This window comes from Bubalus kerabau, chromosome 6 (genome assembly GCF_029407905.1).
Source record: "Bubalus kerabau isolate K-KA32 ecotype Philippines breed swamp buffalo chromosome 6, PCC_UOA_SB_1v2, whole genome shotgun sequence".
In the NCBI taxonomy this organism is placed as follows: domain Eukaryota; kingdom Metazoa; phylum Chordata; class Mammalia; order Artiodactyla; family Bovidae; genus Bubalus; species Bubalus kerabau.
The window spans coordinates 49,491,394-49,508,407 of NC_073629.1; the positions used below are offsets into that span (position 1 = coordinate 49,491,394).

The 17,014-nt window shown below is 40.6% G+C and overlaps 2 protein-coding genes across 21 annotated transcripts in view; one reads left to right on the plus strand and one right to left on the minus strand.

Moving 5' to 3' along the window:
* The window catches only part of CNN3 (calponin 3), a 30,457-nt gene extending 15,828 nt beyond the window's left edge, over positions 1–14,629 (plus strand). The window contains exons 2-7 of the mRNA XM_055585060.1: positions 7,956–8,077; positions 8,300–8,366; positions 9,166–9,303; positions 9,673–9,789; positions 11,857–12,003; positions 13,519–14,629. Coding sequence (XP_055441035.1) covers positions 7,956–8,077; positions 8,300–8,366; positions 9,166–9,303; positions 9,673–9,789; positions 11,857–12,003; positions 13,519–13,860 — 933 coding nt within the window. The 3' untranslated portion in view covers positions 13,861–14,629. The remainder of the gene's footprint in view (positions 1–7,955; positions 8,078–8,299; positions 8,367–9,165; positions 9,304–9,672; positions 9,790–11,856; positions 12,004–13,518) is intronic.
* Positions 14,630–16,371: 1,742 nt separating this feature from the next.
* Positions 16,372–17,014, minus strand: part of SLC44A3 (solute carrier family 44 member 3) — an 86,848-nt gene continuing 86,205 nt past the window's right edge. For all 20 annotated transcript variants that reach the window (XM_055585059.1, XM_055585054.1, XM_055585053.1 and 17 more), the window contains one exon: positions 16,372–16,569. In XM_055585059.1, the coding sequence (XP_055441034.1) occupies positions 16,474–16,569 (96 nt within the window). In that variant the 3' untranslated portion in view covers positions 16,372–16,473. The remainder of the gene's footprint in view (positions 16,570–17,014) is intronic.

Below are 17,014 nucleotides of genomic sequence, written 5' to 3' on the forward strand. Positions count from 1 at the left end.
CAACACCACAGTTCAAAAGCATCAATTCTTAGGCGCTCAGCTTTCTTCACAGTCCAACTCTACATCCACTCATTACCCTATGTAATTGTTGTTTAGTTACAGAGCTGTATCTGACTCCTTTGCTTCTTCCTGGCCTGTAACCTGCCTGGCTCCTCTGTCCATGGGGTTTCCCAGGCAAGAATACTAGAGTAGGTTATGCCATTTCCTTCTCCAGGCGATCTTCCAAACCCAGGGATCAAACCTGCATCTCCTGCATGGGCAGGTGGATTCTTTACCACTGAGCTGCCTGGGAAGCCCACCCTATGAAATAACCCACCTCTATAAAAACTGACAACCCCATATCCTGGGGCCACTCTTCACCTTCTGAGATAGCTCACACTCTGTCGAGTGAGTTTCTGAATCACTTCTTATCTATCATTTTGTCTCTCGCTGAATTCTTTCTGTGATGGGACATCAAGAACCTGAGCTTCATTAACTCCTGAGACCAGATGTGATCTCAGTTAAAAGATCAATATGAGTCGCCATCTGAGTTTCACAGTTTCAAGCTGATATAAATGGCTAGTGTTAATTAGGAGATGTGTGTGTGTGAGGCATTGAGATGGGCTTCCTCCTCACAGTGATCTTGGAAGGAAGAAGACTACTTGTAAGAAATGAGGTCGCCAGAGTTAAGTTACTTAGGTCACTCTGGAATTGGAAACACAGTTTTTGGAAGTTGGACTTCAAAGCATGTGATCTTTCGTCTGTTGTATCCCCGACGTGAATACTTAAAACTTTACCAAGGTGTTTTACATGCTTGGAGGATCTGTTGGGGGAGGGGTTTAAGGTGGGTAAACCCTGTTAAAGCCTGTTCATTGTGTTGCATGAGATATCAATCAGAACAAGTGAAAAGCAAAGGAAGGGAAGCAGCATCTTGATACTTCAGGTGGAAGTTGGAAGGTGGAAATCGACTATTTGTTTCTTGTTTTGAGGCTGGTGGTCCCCGTCTTTCTATTCTCCCTTTAGTTTAAATATTCTATTCTTTTAAAATACCCTTCTTTATTCTCCATGGGGTCGCAGTGAGTCAGATACAACTTAGCGACTGAATAACAATAATTCTTTTTTTGGTGAATGTCTCAATACACCTTGTTTAGTCTCACAGAGTTGGACACGACTGAAGCGACTTAGCAGCAGTAGCAGCAACTAGAACTTAAGCTTTCAGGGCAGAGTCTTTACCTTTGAATCATGCCTGCTACACAGTCACCATTTGAGTGAAAGGAAAAAGGAATACAGAAGGAAATTGAAGGAAGAATCTGAGACACACCTGGATCACTTTAAAGAGGGAAGCTGACATTGAATGTGATTTTACATAGAGAGTTTGGAGTAATGCTGGGTTGTCCTGGTGGCTTGAAACAGTCTAGTGAGAGTTCAGGAATAGCTGAAATTTGGGGGATGCTATTGTAACTACCAGAGATAGAAACCTGTCTGTCTACTTCAGGCTTTAACAGGGAAAGATTAGAGATGCAGACATAGAGAAACTGACATGTGGGCACGGATGAGGGGGTTGTGATTTGGGGAGTTCAGTTCAGTTCAGTTCAGTCGCTCAGTCGTGTCTGACTCTTTGCAACCCCATGAATCGCAACACGCCAGGCCTCCCTGTCCATCACCAACTCCCGGAGTTCACTCAAACTCATGTCCATCGAGTCGGTGATACCATCCAGCCATCTCATCCTGTCGTCCCCTTCTCCTCCTGCCCCCAATCCCTCCCAGCATCAGAGTCTTTTTGATGTATTTACACTACCATGTGTAAAATACATAGCTAGTGGGAAGCAGCTGTGGAGCACAGGGAGCTCAGCTCAGTGCTCTGTGATGACCTAGAGGGGGTAGGATGTGGGGTGGTGGGAGTGAAGCTCAAGAGGAAGGAAAGTGTTGGTCACTTAGTCTAGTCTAACTCTTTGCGCCCCCATGGACTGTAGCGTGCCACACTCCTCTGCCATGGAATTCTCCAGGCAATAATACTGGAGTGGGTTGCCATTCCCTTCTCCGGGGATCTTCCTGACCCAGGGATTGAACCCAGCTCTCCCGCATTGCGGGCAGATTCTTTACCATCTGCGCCACCAGGGAAGCCCCAAGAGGGAGGGGATATATGTATACATATCGCTGATTCATTCCATTGTACAGCAGAAACTAACACAATATTGTAAAGCAATTATACTCCAATTTAAAAATAAAGAAGAAACTGTACAGAAAAACAGGAGTTTCCAAAAATATATATATATTGTGAGAAGGAATATATGGGAAAGACACACCCTTATTCTTTAGTCGATTCTAGGATATCCTGGGTGTATGTGGGCCCTCAGACACTTCTTGTACGCATATAATCATCACTCTTCCTCATGCCAGCTACCGCTCCATCTTTCTACTAAATCGCCTCTTGGCTGAGTGCTCCATAGTACAGTGTGGAAACAGCACTTTCGGGTCAGTTGTTGAGATGCTTTTGAGGCTTGGTTTCCCTTGTTACTCAGTGTCCCCCTTGTAGGGATTCCGAGGGAAACTTCTCAGACTTCAGTGCCAGGAAGGGCTGGGCAATTCCTAACAGCCGGCAGGAGCAGGCGTTTATCTGATCTTATGGCTCCCTTTACTATTAGGAAGTGTAGGCCCTCAGAGCCTGTGTTTTTTGAAGGGGATCTTTTTTAGTGCTGTTTTGCACACAATTTATTGTAAGATAAATGCGATCTGGAAGAAGACATGCAGACAGGACCTGGGGAGGTGGGAAGGATGTGGGATTTGGAGGAGGAGTGAAGAGAGACCTGTACTTTTAATTCTGTGTGTGTGTGTGTGTGTGTGTGTGTGTGTGTGTGTGTGTTTGCGTTTAGTTGTTCAGTCAAGTTCAACTCTTTGCAACCCTTCAGGCTGTAACCCACCAGGCTCCTCTGTCCATGGGGTTTCCCAGACAAGGATACTAGAGTCAGTTGCCATTTCCTTCTCCGGGGAATCTTCCCAACCCAGGGATCGTACCTGAGTATCCTGTGTCTCCTCCACTGCAGGCGGATTCTTTACCTGCTGAGCCAACGATTTGTTTTCCTCATCTCTTTCCCAAAGAGTCTTTTTAGATGTTTTTCCTAATTGCCTCCTCACCTCCCCCAAATTTAATACAAAGGAACAGAGTTTGTTGGGGGAGGGTCACAAATTATTGTAATAGCTAAGAGAATGCATTGCTCTACATACTTAATTTTTTTAAACAAGTTATTTTAGAAATCCAAAAGAAAGCTCACACAGCTGGAGGGCTGTGCTGCCTTTGAACTGTAGGGTGACTCCACACTGGAGCTCTTGGCTGCTCTGTGGAGAGCGTGGGAAGGAGCAGGGGCTGGAGCCACTTTGGGCCTGGCCTGGCTCAGAAGCACTGTAACAGGAGGCTGGTCTATGCCATCAAATGCCCTGGAGGCTTTTTCCCTGTCTTCATTTCTGCTTTTTGATTGTATTTGGCAAGGTGGGGGTGTTTGGTGAGCTTCTGAGAGAAGCCTCCAACAAGTGTTCTCTGCAGTTGTAGGAAAGTCATTTGCAAGAGTGTCTTGGTGTGAGAAGAGTTGGTAGGCCCTGCTATAGAGAATTGGAGAAGGCAATGGCACCCCACTCCAGTACTCTTGCCTGGAAAATCCCATGGATGGAGGGGCCTGGTAGGCTGCAGTCCATGGGGTCGCTAAGAGTTGGACACGACTGAGCGACTTCACTTTCACTTTTCACTTTCATGCATTGGAGAAGGAAATGGCAGCCCACTCCAGTGTTCTTGCCTGGAGAATCCCAGGGATGGGGGAGCTTGGTGGGCTGCCATCTGTGGGGTCATACAGAGTCGGACACGACTGAAGCGACTTAGCAGCAGCAGCTATAGAGAATTCCTGGGTGTTTAGGGAAGGATAGGTGTTTAGGGAAGGAGGCAGGGCTGTATGAGGAACCAGGGACTGCTGTGGACTTGAAAGGACCAGGCAGAAATTCTGAAAGCTGCTTAGGAAGGTCAAATAAAATAAATCTTAAAGACTAGTACAGAAGTGAATGTTTATAACCAACTTAGAGGAGTGATTTTTAAACAGACTAAAATGAAATTTCCATAAGGTATTAATGAGATAAGATTAAGTAATTTTTCAAGGTAACTTTTTTGGTGCAAGGGAAAAGAATGTCAGCATTTGCTTACTCCCTGACGTTTAGAAATGAAAGATTTTTAGACAAAAATAGTAAGTAAATTTTATTGGCCGAAGCTTACTTTTTATTTTTAATTGCTCTCAGTCCCTTGATTTTAAAAGATGTAGATAATGGTTTAAAAATAACCTGTGTAGTTAAACAATATGATTACATTAGTTTGAGGCGTATTCTAGTATACTTTTAAAGGAAATGTATAATTTCTGCATCCAGTGGAACAGAGCTGCAGGCTGCAAGCTAAGAGACAAATTGAAATAGATTTTTCTCCCCAGATGATTTCATAAATTTGTTATTTTAAACTTAAAAAAAAAAGTGCACATTCCTAAGTCTTGAACTCTATTAAGCTGACATGACTGCAGAAAGCAGTCACTTATTAGCAGTATTTGGGCAGAAAAATCCTTGCTATTCCTTCACTAAAAGGAAAACTCTTAAGTGAAAACCAATCATTACATGATGTGGAAGCATACCTAGTTTTCATTTTTAGTTTATCACTTGGGGTGTTGAGCTTTGCACATATGAGCTTACGATTTTTTTCTTTGCATGTGCTATTATTACATTAAGTCTCTGTCTCAGAGACAGTCAGCAAGTGGTCTAGAGCCCCACCTGTAACTAGTCAGAGTAAGGGTTTGAACCCAGGTCCCTCTAAGTCCAGTCCTTGATTTTTCTCTCATCACTCTCTTGATAAGAACAGTGACTGCTGCTGCTAAGTCGCTTCAGTCGTGTCCGACTCTGTGTGACCCCATAGACGGCAGCCCACCAGGCTCTCCTGCCCCTGGGATTCTCCAGGCAAGAACACTGGAGTGGGTTGCCATTTCCTTCTCCAATGCATGAAAGTGAAAAAGTGAAAGTGAAGTCGCTCAGTCGTGTCCAGCTCTTAGCGACCCCATGGACTGCAGCCTACCAGGCTCCTCCATCCATGGGATTTTCCAGGCAAGAGTACTGGAGTGAACAGAGGAGATAAAAATTTCTCTCTGGTGTTCCTTCTGGGATATTTCATGTTACATCTGTAACCACTCTGTGGTTTGGGACATGGCACCAAACCTGTCAGAAACATTTTGAATGCAGGAAATATAAATATGCTTTTATGTTTTTTTGGTTGAATAATAATTGGTCTGATTTGGTGAAGAATTACCACCACCACCCCACAAGAAAAACAAAACCCCTCCAACATAATTCCATCTCTACAACTGAAAATATGAAGAGAAAGAATTTCTTTTTAAATTTTATTTTGGAGTACATATAGTTAACAATATTGTTAGTTTTACTTGTATGGCAAAGTGATTCAGTTATATCCGTACGTGTATCTATTCATTTTCACATAAGAGAAAGAATTTCTTTACAAGTTTTGCTGATTAATCAAATTATTTAACAGAAAGCTTAGCATGGGAGCAGACCTGGTTCACTTATTCAGCCTTCCTCTTGGATGGACAGGAAGTGGTTCGGAAGTGAGATGAATTAACCAGTGGTCCCTAGCAAAATGGATAGAGCCAGGCTTTAGCCAAGGTAGAGCCCCTCTTAGCCGAGGATATTGTGTTTCTTTGATTCATTGAAATGCCTCTCCCAGTTGAGAGTGCTTTGCTTTTGAAAAAAATTCAACTCACTCTTAGGTATTGTTTGTCATAGCTGTGCTTAAGGAGTACTACTTTCTAGCTTTCTTCTTTGCTTGTCCTTTTCCATCCATTTTCCCCTTACTCCCAAATTTATATAGAGAGAACTTCTTTTCTAGCCACCTAGAACAGGATTTCAGTGTGAAAATAGAGCCAAGTCTTAAAATTTTCCCAATTTGTTATTTATTCCATTTTCTAAATGTGCCATGCATAAATAGGTATGTTTGGTATGTTGGAGGAGATGCATTATCCAGGAATATTTGTCTGAGGTATATATAATAGGAGATGGCTCCTTCCTTCACACCAGAGGCTCTGTGTTCCAGTGGCAGAAGCTTCGAGCATCACTACCTCCTTCTCCCTGTTCACACATCTAGATGCCCATGTAACTCAGACTGGCAGGAAGTCAAAATAGATAGATGTGTGATTTTGGGGATTGGGGGTCCTCGTGCAGGAAGTTAACACACAGTGTTGTGCCTGAACTATCTCATATAAACTAATCTCCAAGCCAAACCTTAATCCAGGAAACACTGCACAGTGTTACTTACCTTAACATGAAAATATAAACTCATTGAATTTCCATTTTCGATGGCTGGTCAAGTAAATCTACAGCTTAAATAAGTTGCTGTTTTGTCAAAGGCTGTTGTTTTCTTTCTCTAATTTGGGGAGCAATGCAGATGATAAGGACTGCTGTCTCAACATGTGTGCATGCTAAGTAGCTTCAGTCATGTCTAACTCTTTTGTGACCCTATGGACTGTAGCCCATCAGGCTCCTCTGTCCATGGGATTCTCCAGTCAAGGATGCTGGCATGGGCTGCCATGCCCTTCTCCAGGGGATCTTCCTGACCCAGGGATCAAGCCTGCGTCTCTTGTGTCTCCTGCATGGACACTAGCACCACCTGGGAAGCCCCTGTCTTCCTAAAGGCACAGTAATCACTGGAGCAGAAGCCCAGCTTGGTGGGGGAGAGGGGAAAGGTTTCCTCTGTGTCTGGGATAGACTGGAACTTGAAGGGCCTCTCCATGACAAAAATGTCATCATGCCATCTCATTTCTTTCAGTCATATGTTATAGAAGCAAACATGTCTACCAATTCTTTCCATTTCCATCAATGCTGCAGCTCACTCCCAAGCTTACCGTGATGGCCATCCCTCTGGGCATTGTCTGTATGTTGGGGGCACTTTTCACCTGTGCTAATGAGCAGAAAAATGACCTAATCTTTCCTTCTTCCCAGCTGTGTTCTCCTTAATAACTCTGATCAGCCTGTTTAAGGACTGACCCTGGGATAAGGAACAGCTTAAGTACTTGAGCATGTGATCTTTTAACGATATTTACATTTTATTATTATTTTTTGTAATTGAGGTTTATGGTTTTATTATGAAGGAATCTTTTAAAACCTGTTCGTAGCAGGTATTTTTAGCATGTATGATAGTAAAGCAGATATCTGTGTTGGTAATGTTGCATTTATTGTTGAATTCTGTAAGTAAAGAGTTAACTTTTCTTTTACTTATTAAATGGTTGGGTGTTGGAGGCAGTGCTGGGTACTAAGAGTCCAAAAGTGAATTAAATGCTTTTCCTTCCCGTGAGGAGTCTAATATGATACAGACTATGCTTAGGCAGAATTTCAATATTCTAGTGTAAGTACAATAATTATTGTGAGGAAGGTTTGTGTATATGCATAGGGTGCTGTGTATTTGGCCAAATAGACACAGAAACACCCAAACTTCTAGGCAACAAAACTATTAGACTGTTGGGTATTGGCCAGTTGCAGTATTGTGTAAAATAGTTGCACGTATCAGAATGCTGCCACTCGTACTCTCTCACTTCATGTGGTAGCTGATGACTTAATCTTCGACGTTTAAAGTTGCCAGTGCCATATTGAAATACACTGTTAGCCTGTCACTTCCTGTGTGTCATGAATGGGAATCTGTTTGAGCTTGATCCATATTTTCTCCCTCTCAGTCCCAGCTTCCCTCCATGTGTTGTTCATCGTTTTGTATGACACCTCCTTAATCACAACAGTTTTATTAGTTACTGAAGCTCAAATGGTCAGGTTTGTCAGTGAGCTCCAGGTAATTTACTGCAGGTCACAGATATGGTCTGAATGAATAATTAATAAGAAGGAACCAGCAGCTTTAGGTGCTTTAGTGTTAAACTTCTAAAGTTAGTTAACTTGTATTTCAGATTGCTTCCAAGTATGATCATCAGGCAGAAGAAGATCTCCGCAATTGGATAGAAGAGGTGACAGGCATGAGCATTGGCGCCAACTTCCAGCTGGGCTTGAAAGATGGCATTATCCTCTGCGAGTAAGTCTTGGTCCTGACGTGGCTGCTCTTCCAGTCCTCCCAGGGTCACCTCCCAGGGTGACCTCTGTCATGCCCTCTTTCCCAGTTCATGGTGTCAAACCTTGATATTCTGCAAATGTTTTTAATGCTTTCCTTTACTGATGTTAAAAGGACCAACTTTACATTCCCGTCCTGGTTTGTTATTCTAATAAGTATGCTGTCACTTAATGCTTTTCTTTTCAGACTCATAAACAAGCTACAGCCAGGCTCAGTGAAGAAGGTCAATGAGTCCTCATTAAACTGGCCTCAGGTAACAGCCAAACCAGCCACACCTGATTCTAGTTGGTTACTCTTTATGTAGCAAGAACTTGATTACAGTTTTTAAATAGACATTTTAGCAGAAATTTGTGCACATGACTATATTTAGTTCTCTTATAGTGTTACTTTTCAAATGTTTCCATAATTACTTAGAATTAGTTCTGTGACTCTTAGATGTTTAGCTTAGAAGTTTTCCTATTCTGTATTTAGTCTGTGTACTCTCAGGAGCTGACACAGCTCACACAGAGCAAGACAACCTAGACCACAAGATGAATAAGGGGAAAATCAAGGAATTTAACATAACCAAGGGTTGACTGGAGAACATGGTATTAACCTTAGTCTTAGTTTATGAATGTGTATGATTAAGTAAAATTGAATCTTTTGTCTTGAGCATGTTTTGAGACATAAGAGAATAAACATTTAGTAACCACACATTTTTTAAAAATTAAAATTTAAACACAATAAATTGTGCATTAATGTAATTTTGTACCATTTGAGAAAGAAAATTCCAGTCTTGGGTAGCTCAGACACTGAATTCCTTAAAACATGTAAGGAAGGTCTTGACTTTAAAGGAAAAACCTGACTGCTTAAAAAGACCATTATGTAATCCACTATGAAATACTCTTTCCCTTTTTCTAAGAGAGCTACACTTACTATGTATCTGGTCAAGAATCCTTGCCAAGTAGCTTTCTGCCTTGTATCTTGTAGTTAGTCATAAAGACTTAGAATTCCTAGATAATATGAATGTCAGTGTTTAGCTCCAAAAGTTATATGCTTTTTTTTTTTAATAGTTGGAGAATATCGGCAACTTTATTAAAGCTATTCAGGCTTATGGCATGAAGCCACATGACATATTTGAAGCAAATGATCTTTTTGAGAATGGAAACATGACCCAGGTTCAGACTACGTTGGTGGCCCTAGCAGGTCTGGTACGTATATGTCTTTAATGGCTGGTTAAAGAAATCCCTACTACATTGGTGATTAATTGCATCTTTGCCCTCATGGGAATTCAGACTAGGCAGGGAGAAGCCTGTCTCTATGGTAATTATTAGCTTTGGAGAAAGGCTGCTGACATCAGCTGCCTCATACTGAATAGCTTAATTAGAGTACTCACATTTTAGAGGTCTCTAGTGTAGTCTGAATGGCCTTAGATATTTTTTTCACCACAAGCTTGGGTCTTACCGAATGAAACCTTTATCTATGGATCATATAATTTCTTTGCTGTTCCTTCTGTAAAACTCTGTTGGCAGAATCTGTGTAAGTGTTCCTTTTCAGTTAGTGTGCATATTTCTGTGTAGGCCAAAACAAAAGGATTCCATACAACCATTGACATTGGAGTTAAGTATGCAGAAAAACAAACAAGACGTTTTGATGAAGGAAAATTAAAAGCTGGCCAGAGTGTAATTGGTTTGCAGGTAAGTAACGTGGTACTGGGGCTTCCCTGGTGGCTTCAGTGGTAAAGAATCCACCTGCCAATGCCGGAGATTTGGGTTCAATCCCTGGATCAAGAAGATCCCCTGGAGAAGGAAATGGCAACCCACTCCAGTATTCTTGCCTGGAGAATTCCACAGACAGAGGAGCCTGGAGGGCTACAGTCCATGGGGTTGCAAAGAGTTGGACACAACTGAGTGACTAATACTTTCACTTTTTCATTCTTGCCTGGAGAATCCCATGGACAGTAGAGCCTGGCAGGCTAGTTGCATGGTGTTGCAAAAGAGTTGGAGCTGACTTAGTGACTAAACAACAATGATGTGGTATTGCTTATTATTTTTCACCATCCAAAGTGTCTAAGGAATATGTATATACATTTTGCGATGGATATGCGGCTTATACAATTTATCTCCATTTAAAGCCCATTAGACAGTGATGGTTTTAGAAGAAACCTCAGACATGCCCTCTGACTTAGTAATTGTTTCTCCGGGAAATGTTTTTTTTTAGTCCTAATTACATTGTCCTAGTTTCCAAGAAAACATATTTTATAAATTCCTAAATGTTATTGACCAAATGAAGCAATTTTACAAAACCTCAAAGCCAGTCATTTATTTACCCTAAAGCATGGTTTGTCAGTCCTGGGGAGTTGTTCATTCAGGTATTTTCTTCCTTTATGTTGTTCTCTTGGAGAATGTCACAAAAACACCACGGCTAAATGCCTAGTATGCTAAGGGCTTTACTATCTGATCCTTTTGGACACAATGCCTCTCTGTTGATTGAGTCAAATGAGGTGGATCTGTTCATTAATTTCAGCTTTATTGGAGTATAACTGACAGATGAATTTGTTTTTTACACAGTACAAAATTGTACTGATGGTGAGAGATTACAAATATGAATTTCCAAACTGGAAATATGAATTTCCAGTAATCAGTTATTTAAATTATGATAACTGATTACTCAAAAAAAAATACGGTAACTCCATAAATGGAACTAGTAATGAAAAGATGATAATACAAGAGTTCAAAGATTAAAGAAAACAAATCAGGATTATAAAATACTGTTGTCAGTGTGATCCCAGTTTTATTTTTAAAATGCACGTGCATATTTTTGTATGTATATGTGTGTATATTTGTAGGTATATGAATCTGTATATATATACACAGAAACAAGGTAAAACTAAACAGTAATACACGAGTGAATGTCTAAATGTTAGAACTATAGTGATTTTCCCCCCTTTCCTTTTTGCTTATTATATTTTTTATCTTCTCCAATACACAGGTTTAACTTGTAGTAATACAGTTTTCCTTTAATAGATCTTTGTTTTTAAGGACAAAAGACCAACAGTAGAAATGTGTCCCCAACTAGAACAGGGTATGCTGGTTACCCCTGAAGCCTTGTTACTCACAGTGGAGAAGAAAAGTTAAAATTTTCTCTAAATGTGGTTGAATTTAAATTCTTCATTCTGCCTCTCTGTGTCTAATGATACGTGAATTAGAGATATAAAATGTAGCTTTTTTCCCCTAAAATGTTGATTTTAATGAAACTTAAGCCCTTGCTAAGCTGCCAGACAAGACACCTGACATTTACTATCACATTTTATACAAAACACATCTGGAGTAGAAAAGCATGTTGTTGAGCCAGAGATTGCTCTGTCCCTTTAAGTGGCTGAAGCAGGTACCCCTTAATTTGGTTGCCTGTGCTACAGGGTGTGGGAGAAAGAGTAGCATAGGAAATTATTCACAGTTCTGCCACTGTCGTAATTTTGTGTGTGTCTGTCCTTCTCTTCCTGTGTGCACATTTTTATCTGATTATGTTGTGAGGTTTTATATCCAATGAAGTCTTTGAAATTTTTCTTTTGCAAATGAGCACCTTAAAATTTTATTTGTAAAAGCATAAAGGTTTTGTATTTAGTTAATGGCAACCTCAGCTCTGAAGGGGACTTGTCAATGGCGTCCCTTCTAAGAAATCTTTTTTAGCAGAACAGAAAGTTTGGTTGTGTCAGATAGATTGTTGACTTCTGATAATTAGTGATTTTATTTTTAACTTAAAAGATGGGAACCAACAAATGCGCCAGCCAAGCAGGTATGACAGCCTATGGGACGAGGAGGCACCTTTATGATCCCAAAATGCAAACTGACAAACCTTTTGATCAGACCACAATTAGCCTGCAAATGGGCACCAACAAAGGAGCCAGCCAGGTAAGTGATTCCTTGATTATACTTATTTCAGAGAGTACAAAAGGGCCATTTAAATTCACACTTAACCTTATTCTTATTAACCGAGTTCAAAGTGGTTATTTTTGTGCGATATATATAGAGTATACTCCTTGAGGAAAGTAAGATTTGCTGAGAAAGCAAAAGGATCAAAGGGCCTTTTCTGCAGCCACACAAGTACCGTGTGGCCCACGGCTCTTATTGGCAGTAAGAACAGCTGGCGTTTCTACCAAACCGGAAGAAAAAGATACGTTTATTACAGTGTTCTTGCTCCAAATCCAAGTGAATTGCTCTGACTTTTTATTTATTTCTAATGCTTCTTAGTTTTAAAGGAGCCCTCAACAAACTTGGCAGGTAAAATTATCTGGTGTTTTACAAAGAACTCTAGCTAGCAACCTGGTAAATGTGTGCATAAGTGGATGGAAATCAGCACAAGGAGAATGCTATGAATAGTATTCTAACACTATGCACGATGGAGGTATTTCCTGTGAAAAACAGATCACCAGTGCCTCGCAAGGACGTATACCCATGACTACATCAGAGCAGGACACGTCTCATATCCAACAGGAGTGGGGATAAGGTTTGAGAAAGCGTTTCGTCATGACCTCATGAGGCGTGTTGTTGCCCTTTATGGAGCTTGTCCTGTCACATGGGCTCTGTCTCAGGGCTGCCACTCAGGTATTTTTAACCGATTAAATCTGAAGCATGTGCTTGGCATAAAGGAAGAGATGAGGTGAGTTACCGGCCTGTGAAAAGGAGGGGAGTAGATGTTCTGAGATGGCTGGCTCTTTGGCGCCTCAGAGCCTCAAGTCCTTAAGGACTGCTCAGAGTGGAATATTTTTTTTAAGTTATAATATTTTGAGAAAGATCTTTATTTGCTTTACACAGCAGTAAAAATTTTATATTATACGTTGCGTACGTGCGTGCTCAGTTGTGTCTTGACTCTTTGCGACCCCAAGGACTATAACCCACTGAACTTCTATCCATGAAATTCTCCAGGCAAGAATACTGGACTGGGTTGCCATTTCCTGTTCCATCAGTGTGGTTTTTGTTAAATGTATTACAGACTTTTGAAGTTGGCAACCTGGAGAGCGTGTATGGTCATAGTAGGCATTCAGCTATAACTTTCAGTTATGCCAGCACTCTGCCTTGGTTTTCTAGTCTTTGTGTCCAGTCTCCTCCCTAATCCAAAGGAGGCGGTATTGTCTCCACCTTGTACATGAGAAACCTAAAACTGAAAGTAAATTAAGCTGTCTGAGGCCACAGAGCAATGTTCTAGCAGAGCAAGGACTTGAAGGGAAGGACTGACCTAGCTTGAAAGCCAGTGAATGGTACTTTGTAAGAGAGATTCAGCATTAAGATATTTTGGTAAGCTAGCTTTACCCCTGAACCGAATGAAAGTTACTAGTGTTCACATTCAATGTGCATTTCATCATTTAGAGACTATTCACAGGAAAAGATATTAGCTGCTGTTTTAACTTTGCTATGTTTTAATACTAGGCGGGAATGTTAGCACCGGGTACCCGAAGAGACATCTACGATCAGAAGCTAACATTACAACCCGTGGACAACTCGACGATTTCCCTACAGATGGGTACCAACAAAGTCGCTTCCCAGAAAGGAATGAGTGTGTATGGGCTTGGGCGGCAAGTGTATGATCCCAAATACTGTGCTGCTCCCACAGAACCTGTCATTCACAACGGAAGCCAAGGAACAGGAACCAATGGGTCAGAAATCAGTGATAGTGATTATCAGGCAGAATACCCTGATGAATATCATGGCGAGTACCAAGATGACTATCCCAGAGATTACCAGTATGGTGACCAAGGCATTGATTATTAGATTCACAGAGGAGCTCAGTATTTAGCCCATTGTTTTTATTCAGTGAGAACCAAGCTAGCCTTGAGTAATTTTTATCTTGTCTTCCTAAAACACTATTATGCTTATTGTACCTAAAGGAACTATTGCCTTACATACATTCCTTTTTCCTTTTTCTGCCTCTTCCCTAAATAGTTGCCTTTTAGTGCTGTGAAAGTTAAATCCTACAGCATAACCAGTAACTCACACATGAAGTAAACAGGAATACTGTGAAAGGGGAGTACTCTTGTACAGTCAATTCTTTCATTAAAAATCTATGCATTTTTACAGTCCTCTACTTAAACTGGTATTTTCAAACAATAGGAAGCTTTTTTTTTTTTTTTACAGTTTAGTATCTTGTTTCTACATGGAAGACTAAACATGCTTATAGCTAAATGTGGTCTTTGCCAACTAAATTTAAGATGCAGCGTTTTAGAAATTTACATATCAATGTTTCTACAGTATTGTTTGCTAATTTTTAAATAAAGTCCTGATCAGTGTGCATTTGTGATTATATGTGTACTTATTTTTTACCTAAGGCGACGAGATCTTTTCCGAGTGGTGTTTCAAAAGGAGCATGTACAAAACTGGCCTGCAGACATTAAAGTCTGGGGGTGCCTTTGCTCTTCCTGTTTGTGCCAATGTATCGATGTAGAATTGCTCTGTTTTCTTCCACTGTATTTATTGCTGCATTTCTCAGCATAAACCTATCCCATTGTATTTTTTATAAATAAATATTTTTTTTGAACATTGATATGAGCCACAGGCTGATTATTTTTCTGGCTAACTTCAGATGGGTAGAGTCAGACTTTTTTTTTTAAGTATTCTTTCCCAGGTATTGTTACAAGGTACTTTAACATTTCTTTACTGAATCTACACACCATTACACTGGGACTGAATGCTCTAGGCGAAGCTTAGAAAAATGAAGGGACCTGCCCATTGCACACAGGAAATGCCAGCCAGGATTCAAACTATCATTTGACCCTTTGCTTATTCCATTGTGCCTCAGCTGCCTCTACCTCATTCTAAATCCAATTTGGAATAATCTTAAAATCATCTTGGGAAACATTGGGGATGGGGTGGGGTGATTTTATGTCATATTCTAGGGTGAATAGATACTAAGAAACATCTGGATCAGGAATAGGACATGCTGTTTGATAACAGATGAGGATTTATAGTAAGTGTTAGCAAAACCTAACCTTCAGGTATGACATGGAGGAGGTCGAACATCTAAGTGTTGTAATGATAAAAAATCCAATCATGAAGAAGAGACAAGTGGTTAACATACTTTTGGATGTTTTCTCAGCCAAGTGATTTCCTCCGATAGCACTGGGTCTCTCAGGCCTTGGGGGTGAACCGTGCCTGCTTGTTTTTCGCTGAGGCAGATAATGAGGACATAGGGGTGTCTGCACCCACAAAACCAGCCCAGTTGACTTGCTCATCACACAACAATGACTAAGTTTTATGCTTCAGAGAAACTGCTCTGTAAATCCTTTTCTTAAAAGGAGATGAGTTCAACTAATTCAATGGTGCTGTTTAAGAGAAGTCATAATTTGCATCTGTTATCGGGGACCTGAGCCTGCACGGAGTTTTCTGCCCTGCGTGAAGAGGGGTTTAGGGAAACATATTTACTGTTTGAAATGGCACCGCACTCCAGTATTCTTGCCTGGAAAATCCCACGGATGGAGGAACCTAGTAGGCTACAGTCCATGGGGTCGCAAAGAGTCGGACACGACTGAGCGACATTTACTTTACTTACTATTCACTGTTTGCCCTGCCAAATAAGCCAGACTGGCTGTCCTGTTAGGAGAGTGGGTAATTCTGTTTACCTGTTCATCTAGTTGAAGCAAGGCTGCCAATTAACATGTTAGATGTTCCTATTTGTTTAAAGCTTTAAAAAGGAAAAACAGCCCAAGGATACCCCTCCCGCCATTTCTCTGGCCCACCACTGAATTTAAACCTGGGAATGGGGTCCAGGCAGCAGAACTTGAAATCTTCCTCTAGGCAGTTCTCAGGTGGGGCCGTGCTTGAAAACCACTTATGCAGAACGTTTGCTCATTTCTATGAGGTAGCCTTGTACTTTGAACAAAATTTAACTTCACATCTGATTAAACTTGTGCCTATTCTATGCCATGCCCATCAGGTGGTACTTCCAGTTACACTTTTGGTTTTAATTGTCCCTAAATTGAAGAATTGTACTTTGAAAAGCTGTAACATAAATAGCTCATTTCCAGGAGTGGAGGATTAGGAAAAAGTTCTCTGTAGTAGGGCAATATTCCAGAGATTTCTGCTAAGGTTTATTGATTGTGAGTGAGGAAGTCCTTTTCAGGGTGCCCTGAAATGAGTTTTTACATAATGTGCTTTTTTTTTTTTTTTTAATTGACCGCATAAACAAGGTCTTAAAAGATTTTTCAGTCTCATTTGGTACAAAAAGGTTGCATACTTTTTCTGTGCTTCTAGTATTGTAACGTGGTCAAACAATGGGGACAAAAACAGTGGCGAAGAACTGGGACCACACTGGGCCTTATCGTTTATTCTGCGCACGGCTCTTAGGAGAAAGAAACTTTTTCAGGTACAAATACCTGACGGGCACTTGTCTCACAATGGCCGGAGTTCTGTTCCCTCTTCGCTTGTTAATGAGTTCTTGTTTCTCTGTGCCCTTATGTTTAATTTATTGATCCTTTTTACAAAATTCTGAAAAATAAAAGAATGAGTTAGACCAGTGTTCTGTGTCCACACTGATTGGCAGTCATTTACTTGGCCGTATCATTTTGGGAATTTAATCCTTGAAGTTTTCCCTGTTGAACTAAGATATCTTGGGGGGGTAGATTTCAAAGTGGATTTTTAATCAAAAAAGTGTAAATTGTAGAGACGTAGTTAACTTCCTAATACCATAAGAACCATAAGAAACATGTTCTTTGGAATACATACCAAATATGTTAAAGTGTTATCGTATTTTTATGTTCTTTTGGGAGAAGGATACACTTATTTATAAATAGAAGTGTTTTTAAACTTCAGTGCCTGGCTGGACTAAGGAGTGCTTTGCATTCTCTGTTTCAAAGCAGAAGGGCCTTAATGCCTAGATTTTATGGTAATCAAGTGAAAGAAAATTGTTAAAATGTTACTTGACAGAGACAAG